General features: G+C 42.5%; 2 protein-coding genes across 3 annotated transcripts; one reads left to right on the plus strand and one right to left on the minus strand.

Moving 5' to 3' along the window:
- The first annotated feature begins 1791 nt into the window (after positions 1–1791).
- On the plus strand, positions 1792–8343 carry LOC142891660 (alpha-(1,3)-fucosyltransferase 7-like). 2 transcript variants are annotated; one of them, XM_076031345.1, is made up of 2 exons: positions 1792–1902; positions 6428–8343. In XM_076031345.1, the coding sequence occupies exons 1-2, from the start codon at positions 1897–1899 to the stop codon at positions 7514–7516; spliced, it is 1095 nt and encodes a 364-aa protein (XP_075887460.1). In that variant the 5' UTR covers positions 1792–1896; the 3' UTR covers positions 7517–8343. The 2 variants fall into 2 exon arrangements, with proteins under 2 accessions (XP_075887460.1, XP_075887461.1); XM_076031346.1 differs by having other exon boundaries at positions 1817–1902; positions 6551–8343.
- A 3755-nt stretch (positions 8344–12098) lies between these two features.
- On the minus strand, positions 12099–18146 carry LOC142892099 (alpha-tectorin-like). The gene is made up of 12 exons (XM_076032153.1): positions 18110–18146; positions 17872–17977; positions 15130–15399; positions 14847–14992; positions 14661–14766; positions 14503–14565; positions 14178–14377; positions 13564–13692; positions 13127–13314; positions 12876–13030; positions 12458–12703; positions 12099–12368 (listed from the first exon to the last, which is right to left on the minus strand). Exons 1-12 carry the CDS (start codon positions 18144–18146, stop codon positions 12128–12130), a joined length of 1887 nt encoding a protein of 628 aa, XP_075888268.1. The 3' UTR covers positions 12099–12127.
- Positions 18147–18521: the final 375 nt, after the last annotated feature.

Below are 18521 nucleotides of genomic sequence, written 5' to 3' on the forward strand. Positions count from 1 at the left end.
CATCACATGTGTAAGGCGTCGGTAAATTGAAGCCTGCAGTTTCGTGGAGGTGGAATCTGCTCACCGAGCCGCGCTGTTGCGCAACAAAACGGGTCAAACAACCCAGCAAGCGAGCCGGGTGATAATCGGCTCCGATCAGCTCCGCATCGATCGGCTTGCTAGAATTGGGACACCCGGGACAACACCACCTTTTTTTTTTTTTTACCTGCCGCACGGAATGACGTTGAGCGTGCGCTAAATCATAATATCGCGCCAGTCGCGGCAATCAAATGCGGCATGGGGGGAGAGAGAAAACGAAAAAAAAAAAAAAAAAAAAAAAAAAGTCCGACGGGAATCAGGAGCCGGCTCCCGTCGTTCACGTCAAAGAGCCGGCTCTTAGAGCCGTTTCGTTCGCGACCGACACATCACTACACGTCACTGTTAGTCACACAGTGAGCAACGTGACAGAATAAAAAGCAGTGTTCAATGACATATTGGTCTATTTAATGACAGTGGATTGTGGACTGAGGCGGTCAAATTATTGATAACTGCAGGACCCGCCTCGGCTGTTGTGTGGATCTACTTGCACAGCGTGCGGTTTGATAACGTTTTGTGACTGGCCGAAATGTATCGAAATACCGCCCTTTGTCATTGTGCAACGAACCGATCACGGCGTACCGTACATGTCATGCTGACGCAACTCCTCCCTCACGCTTCTCACTGTGGATGCAAAACCTGGCAGATTCTAACCATCTGGTCTACATGCGGCTTCTGGAATTCGACTGACTTTGCCTCATTATTTGTTTTCTCAATGACAAAATGATATAAATCCTTGATTTCTGGAGGCTGAATAGTGGTTTAATAAACAACTCCAGGCAACATGCAAAGCAAACACTCAGTCAGAAGCTGTATTTTACACTGTGTGAACACCATGCCTCTCTCGTTGTTTGCTTTGACCCGTTGAACCTGTACCACACCATTCTGTTCTGCGAATGACTTCTGTCTGTTTTAGATTAGATTGAATTGATTAGACGTCACAAGTACAGAGCAACAAAATGCAGTTAGCATCCTAGTATCCAACCAGAGTGCTTAGCAGTATATATATATATATATATATACACACATATATATATATATATACATATATATATATATATATATATATATATATATATATATATATATATATATACATATATATATCAAGTTTCGATGCAGTACATACATATATATACATTTTTTCCCTCTTGCATCACATTTCTTCTTTACACAGCTATGGATATATCCAGGATCCAGAATCTCAAGACAAACAAACAAAAGTAATCATTCTTACGAGGTCAAACGACAAAGCACATTAGCTGATGAAAGTACGAAAGAGGAAGAGGAAACACAGGAGTGTGAGTCAGTCAACCTGTTCCCTCAGGAACAGGATGGACAATAAACAGACGAGACAGAACTGAAACAAACTGACAAAAACATGACATGACGAATTCAGAGAGGACTCCAAATGCATGAAAGTTCACTTTGCCGCAGTATAGGTTTGTCATGCATACTTATCACCCATCATAATTGCAGTTTTCAGAATTCAAGTTCAACACATCTTTTTTTTTTTTTTTTTGCCCAAACACGATTTTTTTTTTCTTCCTCTGTGGCTACTTCATAAGGTTTATTATTACGTAAACAAACAAATTAATGTCCATCATCTTTTCAAGAAGATAACTTCTTTAGAAATAATTTGACAATGATCTAGCACTCCCCTGAACCAGAGCACAGGAGGTGTGGTTTGTGACAGTGTAGGAGTAAATATGATTATGTGGGCTTGGATGTCATCAGCGTTATTGTCAGTAGCGAACATCTCAGGCCACAGTATAAGTGAGTAACAGCGACAAGTCTTTCAACGTGGTTGCGCCGAAGAATATGATGGTGAGTTTTCACAACATTAATACGCTCTGGATATTAGATTTCTCTTAGATTATTTGATCTTATTATATGTTTAGATTTTTGATGCAAAGCTTGATTGGTTTTCCTTTTCTTGAGAAGTCCTGAGTGGTTTAAGGTGTTCGTATTGACGCACGGAAGTCACAAGTTAAACTCTTTTTCCCTGACATCTATAAACCATGTCTACCTTGTATAAATATACATGTTGCATACCCACAAGAAGCTCAGACACTCAGCTAAAAATTAATTTAAAGCATTCCTATAATAGACCTAGTTAAAACAGCAGGCAATCAAAGCAGCAGTGGTCAAACCATAACAACAGTGTAAACAGAAATAAACGTGTCCTGAAAAGCAGACTCGAAAAGTTCTAACAGAACAGAAGATTCACATATCTAGCTGTCAGAGAAGGAAACAAACCCAATGCATTTCTGAAATCATGACCAGAAAGGTTGCGTGAGCGTTGACACTTGTGAGTCTTTGTTCAGTTCTCAATGGTCACACCCTTCACTGGCTGGTTTGACAAGTTAGTTGTGCCAATTCTAATTATATATAAGAACTACATGGCTGGCAGTGTTGTGCCCAAACGCGTTCAATGAACAATCATTCATGAATTCTTTCATATTTGGGGCGAACGTGAACAGACCGTTCTTTATTCGGGACTGAGCCCCGACGATTAGGCCTGCTCTGAAGCAGAGCAGGTCATCGCAAGGCAAAGACCCGTTTGTTCTTTGTATGTTTATTCGGGACTAATGCAACTGACTAGAAAAAGATAAATGTTTAAAGTTTTGCACTTTGAATATTGCACTTCAAGGTACAACCTTAGTTTCCTCCTACAGTAGTTTGAACGAGTTCAGGTTAAAAGTGAACTTTCTCTTGCTGATGATATTTTGGCTCTCCGGACAGAACCTTTCCTAATTTGATGTTGATAATTGAAATCTATGGTAAATACTCAGGCTACTAATTAAACATAGCAAAAACTCAAAATTCTCACCCTGAATTAGGACTGGGCGATATATCGAGATTTTAATCGATATTGATATATTTTCAAACGCGATGTGGTATGAGACAATATTGTTTATATATCGATATAATTTATTCTGCATTGAAATTACTATATATATATTTTTTCCCTTGGGCCGCCAGTTCACAACTGTTTCTCCTCTCACTCGAGTTTACTGAGCCCCGCCTCTCTCGCTCTGTGAGTGGAACCCCTCCCCCGCAGCCCGTCTCACACTTGGCTCAGGTCCGGTCCACACGGGAACGTTTTTTGGTGGAAACGGTAAAGTATTTAACCGTTACGGTGTTTCGAACGGTATTTTTTGAAAACGGGTCCCAGAGTGGGAAAATCTGACAACGCCGTTTCGCCGTTTTCACATCGTTGCCGTCGGGACAGTGAAAACAGCTTTTCCGTGTAAAACGATGACGTCATCGCACCGTCACTGTCATGTGACCGGGAAAAAACACGGCATGCAGCGGCACGAACAACAACAATAGCGGCCAGCAGAGTTGTCTTTGTATCGCAGGCGCTTCAAGATTTGTTGGCAATATTACAACAAAACCTCACAAAACCTCAGGCTCACTTTTTTTCTGCTACTCGCCATTTTTGTTTTCTGTGTGTTTAATGTGTAGCGGAAATGCCCTCTTTCTAAATCGTGAATTCGGGGGCTGTGTCAGCGTCTGTTAACGGCGCCACGTTTCGGTGTGGCATATGCATTACATCGTTTTCACCCACCGTTCCGTTTCCATCTGTCAGCGTGTATGGCGTTATATTTGTGCATCTATTTTGAGCGAGCGATTATATTTTCTGAGCACACAATTATAGATTTTGAGCGCATAAAACATATTTTGCAAGCACAAATTGATTCTGAGCGCCTTATATGAGTTTGCATGTTATGTTTATCCAAATGTTCGCTCACAAACTCTTTCCATGGTGCTCAAGCAGCCCACTTCACTCGTTCGCTTCCCCCCTCCTCCTCTCACTCAAAACTCTCTACGCGCTCGGGTTGTCTTCTCCGCGCGCTCAACTAGCGATTGAGCCACAAAACTAACTAATCAGAGAGCTTACGGAAGTACACTCTGATTGGCTGTCTATCCACCAATGAAATCACTAGTTTACATTTACCAGAGGGGAAGAAAAAAAACAACCGAACAATTATTATTTACTGGTGGGCAATGCCATACAGCGTGTAGGTAATTATCTGGAACATTAACTGTGCAGTGTGAGCAGGTCTGAGAGGTGGTCATGCCCATCTGAAACATCCGCTGTCCAGTGTAGTGGATCCTGTGGAGTACTTTAAATTGTATTAATTGTAGATTAGGTTGTTTTATCAGTGAAAAGGTGTTCAGGCAAATTGTTCTCCAGAAATTAGAGTGAGGTTGGAGAGACAGGTCTCTTTCCCACTTAACAATTGGGATAGAAATGGTACGATCTGTGTTTGTAAGGATTTTATATATCTTGGAAAGTAGTTTAGGAGGTGAGAAATTAAGAACCGACTGCACAGCCGGGGAGTCCTCCATGTGTGTTTGTTCAAGTTTGAATCTTTTCTTAATTATGGACTTAATTTGCATGTATTCTAAGTAACAACTACTGTTAATTCCAAACTGTATCACAAGCTCTTGAAATGGTCTAAAATTATTATTCTCTCTTATGTGTTTTACGTGAGTTATACCTTTATCTGCCCAATGTGTGAAGTTAAGTACTTTTTTGTTTTGTAGTATATCAGGATTGTTCCAGATGGGCATACGACCGCACGGGAGAAGGGAAGAACCTGTGATTTTCAGAAATTCCATCCAAGCCGTCAGAGTGATTTATATTAACACTTTTCATGCAACTGTGGTGGTTTGGTGTGCTGATAAATGGCAAGTCGGCTAACTGAATATCACCACAATAGGCCTGTTCTATAACATGCCAAGATACATCATGTGGGCTAGGGTTGAACCACTTATGAATATATTTTATTCTGTTGGCAATATAGTAGTGATAAAAGTTTGGTAATTCTAGTCCCCCAGCATCTTTCGCTTTTTGAAGCGTCTTTAGACTGATACGGGGTGGTTTGTTTTTCCATAGAAACATTGTGACGTTTGAGTTCAGGGTTTTAAACCACTGAGCAGGGGGTTGATGTGGAATCATCGAGAAAAGGTAGTTTAATTTAAGTAAAACCATCATTGTTACTGTCACAACTTTCTCTAAAAGAGATATGGGTAGGTTTCTCCATCGAATTAGATCGTTTTCTATTTTCTTTAATAGCGGGATGAAATTGAGTTGTATTAAGTCTGATAGGTTGGGAGAGAAGTTGATACCTAAATATCGTATGTTACCGGCTTGCAGTGGTACTTGAGAGGTTTGTTAAAATTTACAATTAAGCGGTAGCACTGTGGATTTTGCCCAGTTTATTGAATAGTCCGAAATACAAGAGAAATTGTCAATAAGGGTGATAACTTCAGCAAGTGAAAATTGTGTATTACGAAGAAATAATAATACGTCATCGGCATATAGGCTTATTTTATGGTCGGATGTTGAAATTTGGACTCCTTTGATATTCTTATTTTGCTGAATTGCAGCTGCCAGAGGTTTAATGAACGTTGCAAATAGTGAAGGGGAGAGAGGGCAGCCCTGTCTGGTGCCTCGTTGCAGATTAAACCTTTGAGAGATCTGGCTGTTCGTTCTAACTGAGGCGCACGGAGTGTGTGTGTGTGTGTGTGTGTGTGTGTGTGTGTGTGTGTGTGTGTGTTGCGTGTGTGTTGCGTGCGCGTGCGTGCGCGTGCGTGTACAACTGCATATGTAAACAAACATCGTTGCAATCTGTCACGGTGAACATTGTTACCAGAGAGAGAAAAGAAGTGAGGAAAAGACATAAGTGCAGCTTGAGGGGAGGGATATTAGGGGGGAGAATCAGTTCGATGCAGAAAAGTCATAATTAAGCTGAAATGGCGCTTACGTGATTATCATTGACAACAATATTGGCATAAGCTGCGTTAATACGATACTACCTGTTGTCTTGAAGCATGTGGAGAGAACGGTTAGTCCAACCACGGAGTTGACTCGCTATCGCGGTAGAGCTGACCGTTGACAAACAGTTTGTCTACTGTGACAACCGCTCTAGAGCCTTCCTTCATCGAGGAACCTTTTCCGGATCGGATACAGTTGCATTTCTAAAGAACCCCCCACTTTTTTTAAAATCTGTTCTTCCTGTGTGTTCTTGTTAAAATGGAAAAAACGAAATAAAAAGTATCAAAAAAAAAAGTGAACTTTCAGAACACTAATAGCTGGAACTAAATCTAAGACATTGCTGAATGTACCTTTCATTGAATATCAAAATATCAAATTGAATATAATTTTGTCCATGTCAATAAGTGGCCACCTAATTACTTCAAATTCACCTTCTTCCGTCAATGACCACGACAAGCAACTACAAATCAGAAAATGTAGACCTGCCTCGAGGTTCTACAAATAAGCCTTGAATCCACATAATTCTCTCTCTCATCCCTGATCTTATTTTTGTTTGTTCAGTTGACCTGGAGGAGCATTAAAATGTCCACCCTGCGCTTGCTCAAGTTCCGCATTTCCTTCACCATCCTCTGTTTTTCACTGCTGCTCCTCGTGTACAAGTTTTTCAATCTAAACCTGGTCCAGAGATGTGACGAGAAGACCAGGCCAGACCAGAAGAGAAGCCCAAACCGGACCATCCTGCTGTGGTACCGGCCCTGGGATGACCCCTTTAGCCTGGAGGGCGATGTTTGCTGGGACCTGTTCAAGATTCCAGGATGCAAACTGGTGGACAACCGTGCCTACTACTCCACAGCTGACGTGGTGGTGTTCCACCATGAAGAATTGAGGACTGGCCAACAAACTCTGCCCTTAGACCGTCCTCGCCCAGAGGGCCAGAGGTGGGCCTGGCTGACAATGGAGAGCCCATATTGGAATGGGAACCTGAAGCAGTTTCCCAACATCTTCAACATGACCATTACTCACAGGAGGGATTCGGATGTCTATGCACCTTATGGTGAACTGCAAGCAAGAGAGGATGGAGGGCAGCCAGTTGAAGGCATTCCTTCAAACAAGACCTTCTTTGCCTGCTGGGTAGTCAGCAACTACAATAGCCAACACGCAAGAAGCAAGGTGTACGACGAGCTGAAAAAGTTCATCCCTATAAAGGTGTATGGCCGGTGGGTGGGAAACCGGCTCTCCAATGAAAACCTGATACCTACCATCCAAAAATGCCTCTTCTACTTGGCCTTCGAGAACTCAAACTACAAAGATTACATCACAGAGAAGCTATGGCGGAACTCCTTGATGACCGGTGTGATACCAGTCGTCTTCGGAGCATCTTTGAGCGACTACAAAGCTGTGGCTCCGCCTCATTCTTTCATCCACGTGAACGAGTTTGCAACGCTGAAAGATCTAGCTGGGTATCTGATGCAGCTTGCTCAGGACAAGAAGAGATACAACGAATATTTCGCCTGGAGACAGAAGTGGGAAATAAAGTTCTACCCTGACTGTAGGAACATCCTATGCAAGATCTGCACAGTGTATGACAGTTTACCTGCATACAGAGTTTACTCTGACCTGGACGCCTGGGCCTCAGAAAAGAGCACCTGATCTATCCATTTTTTTTTATGGCCCAAGGTCTCCCTGCGTGGTTGGTACAAGGGAGTCCCCTTGTACCAACCAAGAGCTTTGCTAAACTTTTTTTGGTGTTTGGGATTTTATTTTTGCTCATTACTTTAACTTTTTTTTTGGTAGTCTTCTCTTCTTGTTTGATATGTCTGAGATTTGACAGGACGTTGGCCATTCTTTTTATTGCGTTTGATTTTGGCATGTATCTTTTTGAAATATTTATTTGGGGGAAAAAAGCTGTTAGTCTCATCTTAAGAATGTGAAATAAAAAGAACAATCGCTGAAGAGATGTTTTTTTTTTCTCTTCCTTTAACGCCGCCAAATTTAATATGGTTTGTTATGTTCCTGTGTGTGATGGGCAGGTTCTGTATTCAGCATAGGAAGGCAGAAGGTCAAATGTTGGTGGACTAGATGGAAATTGCTGTGGTGAATTCAATTCCTTTTTTCCGGAAGGGGCAGGAACACAAGGAAACTCAACAAGTGTGACTGTGTGACCAAAAAGAAAGGACATATTTTGTCTGGATACAAATACCTGCTTAGGCTTGCATTAAAATCACTGTCAAGTGAGCTGAGAAAAGGCTCCATAAAAAGTAATGTTGAGATCAGTTTTAAAAAGGAGAACTGCCAGGAAAAAGGACTCTAAATACATCAGGGATCTGTTTTAACATCATGTAAAAGTGTTTCGCTAGTATATTCACAAAATGATTTGAAGCTACACATGAACACATAGATGATTTAATCAACAATGATGTGATCATGATGAAAAGAATCAATGGTTTGTATTAATGTGTGAAAGATCGATGTTTAAACTGTTATAATGGAAAAGTAGGGAAATCAGTGTATCCAAACAGGAAGTGAGACCAGGCCTCCAATGTGTGACTACAAGTGTGTGATATAATAAAAATAATGAGTGTTTAAGAGAAGTGCGTGTCTACTAATGTTACAAAATAATGAGTGTCTATGAGCGAGAGGAGGAGTAGGATGCAAAGGCCATAAAAAGGCCAGGATGGGATCTGCATCTTGTTTGCTAAAAAAGGTCAAATCTTCCAAAGTGTCAAAGGACTGGTAAAGAGATGAGTCAAAGGAGGAGAAAGCATGATGTATAGTATAAAGAAGGCTGCATTAAGCAGAACTGGGTTCTTCCTTCGAGGGACCGGCTGACGAGAGGGGTAAGCAGCAGATGAATTCGGGTGAGTAAAACATTTTGGATTTTTATCATCGGAGTCTGCCGGAGAAGAGGATTAACCATTTTCCAAAAACCAAGGAGTATAATTTGATTTTCTGAAGGTCCCCTTTTGCTCACTCTGTCGACTTGGAGGAAACGAGCAGACTGAGATCGCTCAACGGAGGAGAGGACAGCGCTGACAGGGGGAATCATGGCGACCATGTAGACTCCCTGGCATCCCGAACACTCATCCGGGCTGCTCCCCCCAGCATGTCCTCCCACAGCATGCTGGGGAGGACATGCTGCAGAATTCCTCCTCACTCTCTCTAGTTTTAAATGTATAAGTATTTTTAATGATTTTTTTTTTTTACTAAATTATGAATTCAGATTTTTGACTTTTTGGGATTTAAAAAAAAAACCTTGTTGTGTTTATCATCTACCAGTGCTGTAAATGTATTCTAATCCCTGTAATTAAACAGGTTCTTAATCCAAGCCATTAAATAATGTTGCCAATTCTGCCTGTGGCAAGAATAGGAGCGACACACGTTGAACGCTGTTATCATCCCCGAAGGAAGATTTATTCCTCTTACTCATACTTCAGGTATTAACAACAGACTGTCAATCAATGGCCTTCCATTTCAGTCATTTTTCTTTCTATCTTTTTCTTTCTCTCCCTTTTTTTTTTTTTTTTTTTTTTTTTTTACAAAACATGGCCGTAATACGAGTTACAAAAACATAATAAATCAATTAACATTAAATTAAACAAGACAATACCTATGAACAAGGTTGCTTTATAAACAACATTTGCATGAAATCTATTTGAAACATTTTTCCAATTTTAGTCTGTCTGTGGAACACAACCCATGAATTACATTCTTATCCCTTTTAACCATTAATGTCTTTTACAGTATCTCGACTTTAAGCTGTCTGAAAATGTCAGAAAATAAACATAGATGAGAAAATCTTCTCGTCATGTAAGTGAATTAAGTTCAACAGAAAGGTTAGTAGCCCTTCCGTTTCTCACTGTCCGCTTTTACACTCACTGACTGCTCCACAAGTTCCGAAACCCACTAGCATTAGCAAGTTAGCATTCAGACTTAAACTCATGTCAACACACTTGAATTCATAAAACGTTTCATTTAGCTCCTCGTGCAAACATTGTATACATGTACAAACCTTTTAAAACTGCTTTTCATGACATTTTGAGCAAATTTTACGAACCTGTGGCAATAATAGGGGAGACACACGTTGGGCAATGTTATCGTCCCCGAAGGGAGATTTCTTCTTCAGTGCTCAAGCGCTACTCTATGCCACTACTGCAACGGCGGCCAACGGCGTGGATGGATATGAAACAACTACATAGAAACGGAAACTTCATAGAAACCATAGAGCTGCAACTAGGGACTGCTTCACAAAGATTGTATTAAGCATTGCCAACAACAGATAGTGCTACTTTCGTGCTACATTATTGTGTCCATTGAAGCTGAAAACTGAACGGGAGCACAATTTCCAAGTCAAATGATTCAGTTCATTTCAATTAGAACTGAAATTGTGATGAAGATTGTTATGGAGTTTAAATAACAATGATATCAGAAAGAAAATTATAAAAATTTTAAAAAATGAAATAAATTTGACAGATAATGTATTTAATGGCAGCAGCAGATTTCACATAGTTTCAGTTGCAAAGAAAGTTTTGTCTCTGATGCTCATGTTTCTGCCAGCCTCAAAACCAAGGCAAGAGCTTGACGAGTTGGATTGGTATGTGCATGCATGCGTGTGCACTTGGAAGTCATTTACTCTGCCTGGGCAGACAAGTGTCGCCGCAAGGACAGAGGAATAAATAAATCAGCAGCGATATTTGCTTCTATGCAGGCCACTTTTCGGCTCATGTATCGCATGCAGTTTTTTTTTTTTTTCTTAATGAATCTGAAGCCAGTTGGACGTCCTGGATTGCATGTTTGAGTTGTTAAAGTGTGCTTGCAAACGAGACCAGTCCATGGGAGGTGGAGTTACATTTTTTGTTGTTCTTGTTGGGGCAGAGCATGACGAGAGCCTCTCCCCCCGGACATGAATCAAGTATCTAGCTAGCTGTCGAGTAGACACTAGCAGTGCTAAAAGCTGCCACATGCTGCCACCTGGTAGTAGTACATAACGTAATTGTAAAGGGTTCATATTAAATTTCATTCAATGCGATTGTTGTTTTAGTAGTATTAGCCGAGCCTAGTTTTTTCTTTTTTATCAGAACGCTGACCGTCATCTTCTGTCAGAGGCAATGTTTGATTGGCTGCAGGTACAATCCGTGAGGCAAAGCGATCAGTGTGTGTGTGTGTGTGTGTGCGTGTGTGTGTGTGTGTGTGCGTGTGTACGAATGTTTGATCTAAACATGTGGTGTGTCCAACTGAAAGACAAATAAATTAGACCAAGTTTGTTTTCTCTCCCTCCGTTTTTGTGTGTGTTTTTTATTATTATTATTATTATTATTATTATTATTATTATTATTATTATTATTATTATTATTATTTTATCTTTGCTCATAGAATAACATAGTGGAGAAAGAACAGAATGTCTCAGTACCAGGGCAGCCACTAGCTTTCATTAGCATCACTTCATTGCAATCTCTGTGTACATGTCAACAAGAAGAATCCTTTCCCCAACAGTAAAATTGTTTAACCTCAATAAGGACACAGGATTCAGGACGTATCATTCAACAGCTTTACTTGCACATGGCAGCATGATACACACACCAAACAAAGGAACTTCCTTTTATAGGCTACCTGCACAGGTGAACACAATGGGGAACCTAGAGCACCACCTAATGGTAATAAACCAGAACTACCAGTAAACGTGAAACTAAAGCAAAGATACTACAGATTCCATAATTCGTAATCAAAGAAAAACACTAATATTTGCAATTCTTTTGAACAATGACAAATACATCTTCTAATTCTATATAGACCTTATGCAGATATGAGCTCATTATGAACCCCAGTCAGTTAAAAAATATTTAGCTTTTTTTTTTTTTTGCTTTACACATCATAATCCATATCTTCAAACAATCTTTGTGAAGCAGTCCGATATCAGGTCCCACGTAGAAGATCAAGGTATGAACCTCTTGAGAAAACCAGGGGACAAACATAAGTCTGGAATCAGAGCCTAAACTTGATCTGCACACAAAATATCATATTAAGACTGTTGCACTTCTTGCTTTCAAGACAAGACTGATCTTGCTACTGTCGTACTTTCATTTTTCAATGACTCTTCAAAGTAACTCTGATCGGCCTCATTTAAAATGTGTGCAAAAGGTAAGCTGCCTCACCTAGTTAGTCCACACAATCGTGATGAGTGCGGGATTTTCCCCTGCCCGTCTGGACCTGGATCTGGACCTAGAGGATCTTCGCTTCGTGCCACCTTGACCGCAGCTCTGCAGGTCAGAGATGAAAGTTAGAGTTCGGTGTATGGATGTTGAGCATCTGGATTTTTCCTGATAGTCTTTCCATTTTGCTTACTGGAGCACAGGAGTTGCTCTGTTTGTAGCAGAGCTCCAACTTGCAGTGCAGGTAGACGTCACTGCTTCTCCTGGTGAACTTAAACATGTTGAAAGAGAACACGTTGGACAGTCCCAGTCCATTCCCCTGTGTCGTCACAGTCTCGTCCTTTGGATTGGGACATCTGCTCAGAAGTAGGTGTCATGAAATCTCTAGCAGAGAAAGCAGATTCTACAGACACTGGCTGAGTTCCAGTCTGCAGTTTGTCCTCACCCGTTAAGAATGAGGAGATACTGCAGAGAGGCATTTGGGGACGGCTGGTTGGTTGCCCAGCAGGAATCGGTCACCAGGGCCAGCAAGGTCCCATCTAGACCCTCTGCCTTCAGCTCCAGCCAGATCTTCTCACTCAGAAAGACCTCGGCGTTCGGTCCCACCACGTTAGTGAGTGCGGAGTTCTTGTAGGTGCTCATCACCAGAGTGTAATTCAAAACTCCCGATTGAATCTGCTGCACCACAGAACTGAGGAGCGTGCACATGCGTGCGCACACACACACACACACACACACACACACACACACACACACACGGGCACACACATCGGTGCACACACACACACACACGTCAGTCACATCAATCTTGACCTCCATCAAGCTCCACTCAGCACATTAACCGGAAACTGTCTCCCACGCACCCTTCTTTGATCCTGAAGGAGGCGCTCTGGGGCTGTGGAGCTGTGTCGAGGCAGGAGAAGTTGACAAAAACCTGGTTGTGGCGGGTGATGATCTCATTCACAGAGCTGTTCCTCATGGAGAGGGTGTTCTTGAAGATGGCTTGGCTGTTATTGGTCTACATGGCATGAGAGGGTCAGGTTAACTCACTGACAGCACTGGGATCCTCTGTTCACTGCCAGAAAACAAGACAAGAGTGGAGGAGAGAACCCACTGTGACCTCTGACCCGCAGCTGTTTGTACTATTGAAGCTGAACTCCACCATGTGACTCTCCTGGTTCAAGTGACCTGTGCAGTTTTGGTCGTTGAGGCTAAGAAGGGAGTAGTTGATGTTCATGTCCTCCAGCAGACAGGCAGCCAGACTCAGAGTGGCCGAGTCCTGCGTGCAGACTGCGGGCTCACCTGAACAACCGACCAGATTATCAGGTTAACTCATGGACTCTTCAGTGTGGATCAATTTCAGTTAGAAAGACCAGTGACATTCAGTTGTGCAGGCTGCCACCACCCATTCAACCTAATTTTCTGCTTCACATTCACACAACGGCTCAGTTGACACTTTCAGGTAGCACTTATCAAAGCAAAACATAGAAAAAGTTCAGATCAATCATTAGCACATTGATGTATTTTATATATAATGTTTGTTGTCAGTACCCAAAGTATTTGATGACTTGTACTTGGAGGCAAATCCGGCCCGGCAGTAGCAGCTGGGTCCAGTGGAGCTCTCTCCACAGAACTCGTGGGTGTTGCAGTACTGTGTCAGACACGCGGAGGGAGCCACCGCTGTCGGCAGAGAGACGGCTATTATTATCAAGTGTTAAAGATTGTTTCTGGTGGTACAGACGGATTGGTCACTAGTTAAGTCCACACAGTCCACTGGTCCGGGACTTGGAAAACATTTTGTGCCCTCAGATCTTCGCCAGCGGTCTGTCAGCATAATAACAATTATCGCTGTTGATGACACTCAATTAACCCCAGGGTGTTCCGGATTTCTTCCAGCTTAATGAAACTAAGTCTGAGGTCTTCTTCCTTGATGCCACCAACTTGACAAGAAATTTTATTTTTATCTAAGGAACCTGTCTGCCAACATTCAGCGCTGCGTAGCCCATGTTAGGGGGATCTTTAAATCTGTTTGTTGGTGACTGAAGGACCACAGGAGTGCAGCTTTGTTTCAAATTATGAACATTGCAAAGATCCAACCAGGATGTCTGCAGAATTATTTTCTGTGTCAGTGTCTTTGGAGCTTTATTTGACTGCTAAGATCTTACGACAGTTGGTGGTTGACCTCCAGTTCCCCGGAGAGACATTTGACAGGCTGCAGGCCTCAGCGTAAGACTCCAAAAACTGGCACTGGAGACCATTCACCGCCGGATAGTTACACAGGGTGTCTGTGCAGGCAGTTATGTAGGATTGTGGGTCAATGATGTTGTGGCAACCAGCAAAAGAGGTATGGTTCATCAGGTTGCAGCTGTTCCAGAGGGGGAAAGGGGCAAATTAGTACCCTGTTCACTCCCTTAACCCTCCTTGTGGTCATTTGAACATCGGAATGTGTCTACATAGTCATTGAATGTGTTTTAATGAATCACTTCTTACTGGGCAGTGGCTGTGTCGCAGTTGATGGTTGGGTTGGCAGTGTCGTTGTACTGAATTCCACAGCTAGGGAGTGACAGACAGCACTTAACGTTAGAACAGGCACAGTGTAGCAATGCCCCTGGTATGAATCACCAAATCAGTTTGGCTCTGTTACCCACCCAGCAGCATTGTCAGAGGAGGTGTTCACTGCACTCAGGGCGGCTGTTTGGCTGGGGTCAACTGGGTTGCCACACAGGCCCTCGTGTGGTGCTGCTAGTCCCATCCCTGCTTGATTTCAGGAGACCATTCAGAACGAACCAGAGAACAGGGACTGTTGCGCTGAGACAAGAAGCAGCGCTTCATACCTGACACGTGAGCCGTGGTGCCGTCAAAAGAGAGCGTGACGTTGGCGAATAAGAGTTTGGCTGTCACTGCACGCTGGTCCATGGAGAGCTCCACACCGTTAAACACCTGAGACGCACTGTTCAGGCTGACTGCGCTGCCATTGAAACTACATTGACACAGAATCAGGACGGACCCTCAGTGATAAAGCGCAGCAGCTTTGGCGTCGTGATGCCTCAAAACAAACCCTGCGCTCCTTTGATCAACCCGGAACATTGCCTGTAATTGGAAGGGCCGTCCCATCACCAACACACCTTCAAGGACAGTTTCTTCCTTACCTGAACTCTTCCGCCTTGTTCCAGATAGATTGTCACAGTAGTGTCCTGCAGCGAGAGTTTCAGGTAGTCCAGAAATGGCACATTCAGACTGCGTCGTTCCTGGAACCCAGCCAAGACTTCAAAGCTGGAGCTTCCCTGAGGCTTCACCAGACTGTAGACACAGCGATCAGGGATGGAGTGGACTTTGCCATTGAAGTCAACAACAGAGGAGCCGGTCACCGAGCACACTGGGATACACCTGGTGAAGGGGAAAGGAAAGTTGTTTGGTCTAGAAATGCCATCTCATTCAAGTAAGTTCATATGAATTAATATTAGTTTGGAGATGAAGCGCTGCAATGTTTTTAAACCAGAGAGACACATACTGTAGGAGACGTGTTAAGATCACAGTTGATATTGTTGATAGGGAGTGGTGACAGGATGAAAGGAGATTAATGAGCAAAGGTCAAATTGTGCTGGAACGGTCTGGTGGTGGGGAGTTCCAGTGATGGTCTGCATTCAAAGAAGAATGAAAAGTGCACTGAAAATATCTTTACATGTTGTTGCAAAACTCTCCATTTCCACAGGCGCTGACATATGTGTGTTGTCCAGACACAGCATCACAGGTACCATTGAAACAGGTTCCCATTACTGGTCCTTCATAGCCATAGGTGACTCCATAAGGGGGTTCTAGGAGGTGAAGAAAGGATCATAAAACGAGTTTCATCCGTCGCTCAAACTGAATACAGACTGAATGAAATGCAACACATTAACAACAATATTTTTTTGCTGTGCTGATCCATTTAGATCCATTTTACCTGAGATTCTGCACCCACTTAAGTCATAAAAAACGTTGGAAAGTGCCCTTGTCTTATTAGATTCAACTGCCAGCACATTGGATCCTTGGACTGTCACATTAAAGCGCTGGAAAGCAATCGAGCAAGAGGAGTGTGAATGATGAGATTCTAGAGTGAGTGAATTTCTTTCATGTCTGCGGAATATCTTTAGCCATCGATCAGTAAATAAAAAGGCTGTTGTCACTTCCATGATATCACACTTTAAAGGTAATTTACACTGAGTAAGCCACAAGCACAGCACGCACAAAATAATCAAGCAACAGTTCACTGATGTCACTTACAACATGAGATTCCACGAAAATATAAAAAGGAACGTATTTCACAACAGTCTGAGAACCATAGCTTTCAAGTGTGTATTTGATCTGAAAAGACAAAGAAACAAAAAGGTTAAAATGTGTTAAGAAATAAGTGCCATTTGGTGATGCATTGTTAAAGTAATCCAGTCTAAAATGAGAAAGGTTTTGACAACTCACAAAAGCATTAATGGTTTCATATTGCTCAATAAAAATACGACATGTTCCATTCTGTGTCACATTTGGCAGAGATGCAGGAGGACTGTCAGAAAAAGTTCCCGTGTCCAGCTCTAAATGGTCGGCCTCATTGTATCGCTCCATGAACAGACAGTCTTGTGTGGGCCCAGAGTCGTCTTTGAAACAAACCGCTGCAATCGAAGTGTTGAAGAAAACCTATAAAACAGAACAAACAGACCAGAGTGCCAAATGAAGGAATTTTTTCCCAACACATTGTTGGTTTTCCGTCCAGCTGGACCCATGGGGGGGATGGCACAACAACCTGATAACATGGAAATACATTACGGTCGTTTTCTAGAAGAGAGCATTTATTTTTCAAACCAATCATTTTCTGAAACACATTTGAAAAAAATGACATTCCACCAAACTGCCTTCAAACATATTTGCATGTACACAGAACGGAGGCGGAGCCAGAGGTGTGTCCAGGGTGGCACTGGCTACCCCTGAAATCTGATTGGATATTCCGAGCACCACCCCTAAAATTTAGCTCGCTCGGGGTGGTAGTTTGATGTTAAAGACTTAAGTGAGCTAAGTTTTTTTGTGAGATACTGTATATATAATATATTTTATTTAATTGTTTCAGGGTCAAATTCATTTTGCAGCTCCAATTGAATGTTTTTTGATAGAGAGTGGTCAAGGTGGCTCTTTTGATAGTGAAGGTTGCAGACCCCTAGGTTAGAGCAACAGTGAATTGACTGGACCTCAGAAGTTAATCCTGGATTGTCTCAGTAATGTGTACGTTGGTAGAGGGAAACGAGCAAAAGCCGGCCAAATTTTTAACATTACAATTTTACTCCCTGGCATTTCCCCTATTTTGCTTCTGGGTGATCACGTACAACTTGAACTATGGCCAAACTTTAATTCCGGAGAAAACATGCAATTTTTTGTCTCGGTACAGTAGGGCTCACCAACCTCACTCTGTCTTTGACCAAGTGGTTTTTGTGCCATTAAGTTGTACGATCTGCAGAAGTGTTCGTAGTGAAAGGGTTCAGTACATATGACATTGTCTTCTAACATGAATGGGACTTTCCAGTCTTCCCTAAGCACCAATCAGGAGCGGCAGGTCTGGCTTGTTGGTGTTGGTGTGTTCTGAAGGAGTTCACAGCGGACCTTGGACAAGAATGTCTGGAATAGACAGACATGTCCTTGGAAGTAGAAGGTCCTTGCCAGAGAACAGTTATATAGTCCTTTCCTATCCAGCTGGGGGTGCTGTTCCAATAGTAGTCTGTTTGCCTCCCCAGTCTTTGGCACCATTATGTGGGGGTATTGCGGCCTAAAAGGTCTGGGAGCATCTAGGTTGTAGAACTACAGAAGAGGGACGAGCCTCCGGTTTCACTTACGTCCAACATTGTGTAGCGACGACCATAGAAGTTGATGGGACAGTCAGAGATGAACTCTCCAGTAGAGTTAAAGGAAGTCCTGAGCTGAGAAAGATCCACCTGGCTGACAGCAGCTACCGGTGGAAGGAAACAAACTTCATCTCTGTGGCTTTGTGCACTGCCATGTGTTTTACCATGTCTCATATGTATCACAAACATTTCATCATCAAATGCCTTCAAAATGAACTATTTCAGTGGCGGCTCACCTGCCAACAGGAGCAGCAGCGGAGTCGTCTTGAGCATGACGGAGCTGCAACAGCAAACTATGACAGACAGAAGGAGAGAAAGTCACTTGCACTGCCTTCACATCCCCAGTAGAGTCCAGAGGGTCTCCACTTCACTACTTTAACTTTCAAGTACTGATGTCAGGTACGTCTTACCTTCAGATAATGAAGCAGCAGCAGGTGAAGCCTTCTGAATCGTCTACTGGATCTTTCCAGATGCTCTGCATTGGACTCTGACTCTCTGCCACCTTTTATGTCAATTTTGACTTGTGTGTGCATGTTTAAGTATATGTTCCCTCACCTTGGTGAGGTGCAGGTGTGGTCCCGTAAACAATGGAAATATGTGACATGTTTCTGTACCAAAGTGTTGTTGCAATGCATAGTAAAAAATAAA

Source organism: Nelusetta ayraudi, unplaced genomic scaffold (genome assembly GCF_046127955.1).
Source record: "Nelusetta ayraudi isolate G7.1 ecotype Tasmania unplaced genomic scaffold, CSIRO-AGI_Nayr_v1 ptg000033l, whole genome shotgun sequence".
Classification (NCBI taxonomy): domain Eukaryota; kingdom Metazoa; phylum Chordata; class Actinopteri; order Tetraodontiformes; family Monacanthidae; genus Nelusetta; species Nelusetta ayraudi.

What these genes read in the sequence shown, in the direction of transcription:
- LOC142892099 (XM_076032153.1), bottom strand. Translation starts at nt 18,146, where the DNA reads ATGCTCAAGACGACTCCGCTGCTGCTCCTGTTGGCAG. An exon ending in CTGTCCTTGAAGGTGTGTTG is followed by an intron (nt 14,993 to 15,129) that starts GTGATGGGACGG and finishes GTGTCAATGTAG; the next exon opens with TTTCAATGGCAGCGCAGTCA. An exon ending in TGCGACACAGCCACTGCCCA is followed by an intron (nt 14,378 to 14,502) that starts GTAAGAAGTGAT and finishes CCTCTGGAACAG; the next exon opens with CTGCAACCTGATGAACCATA.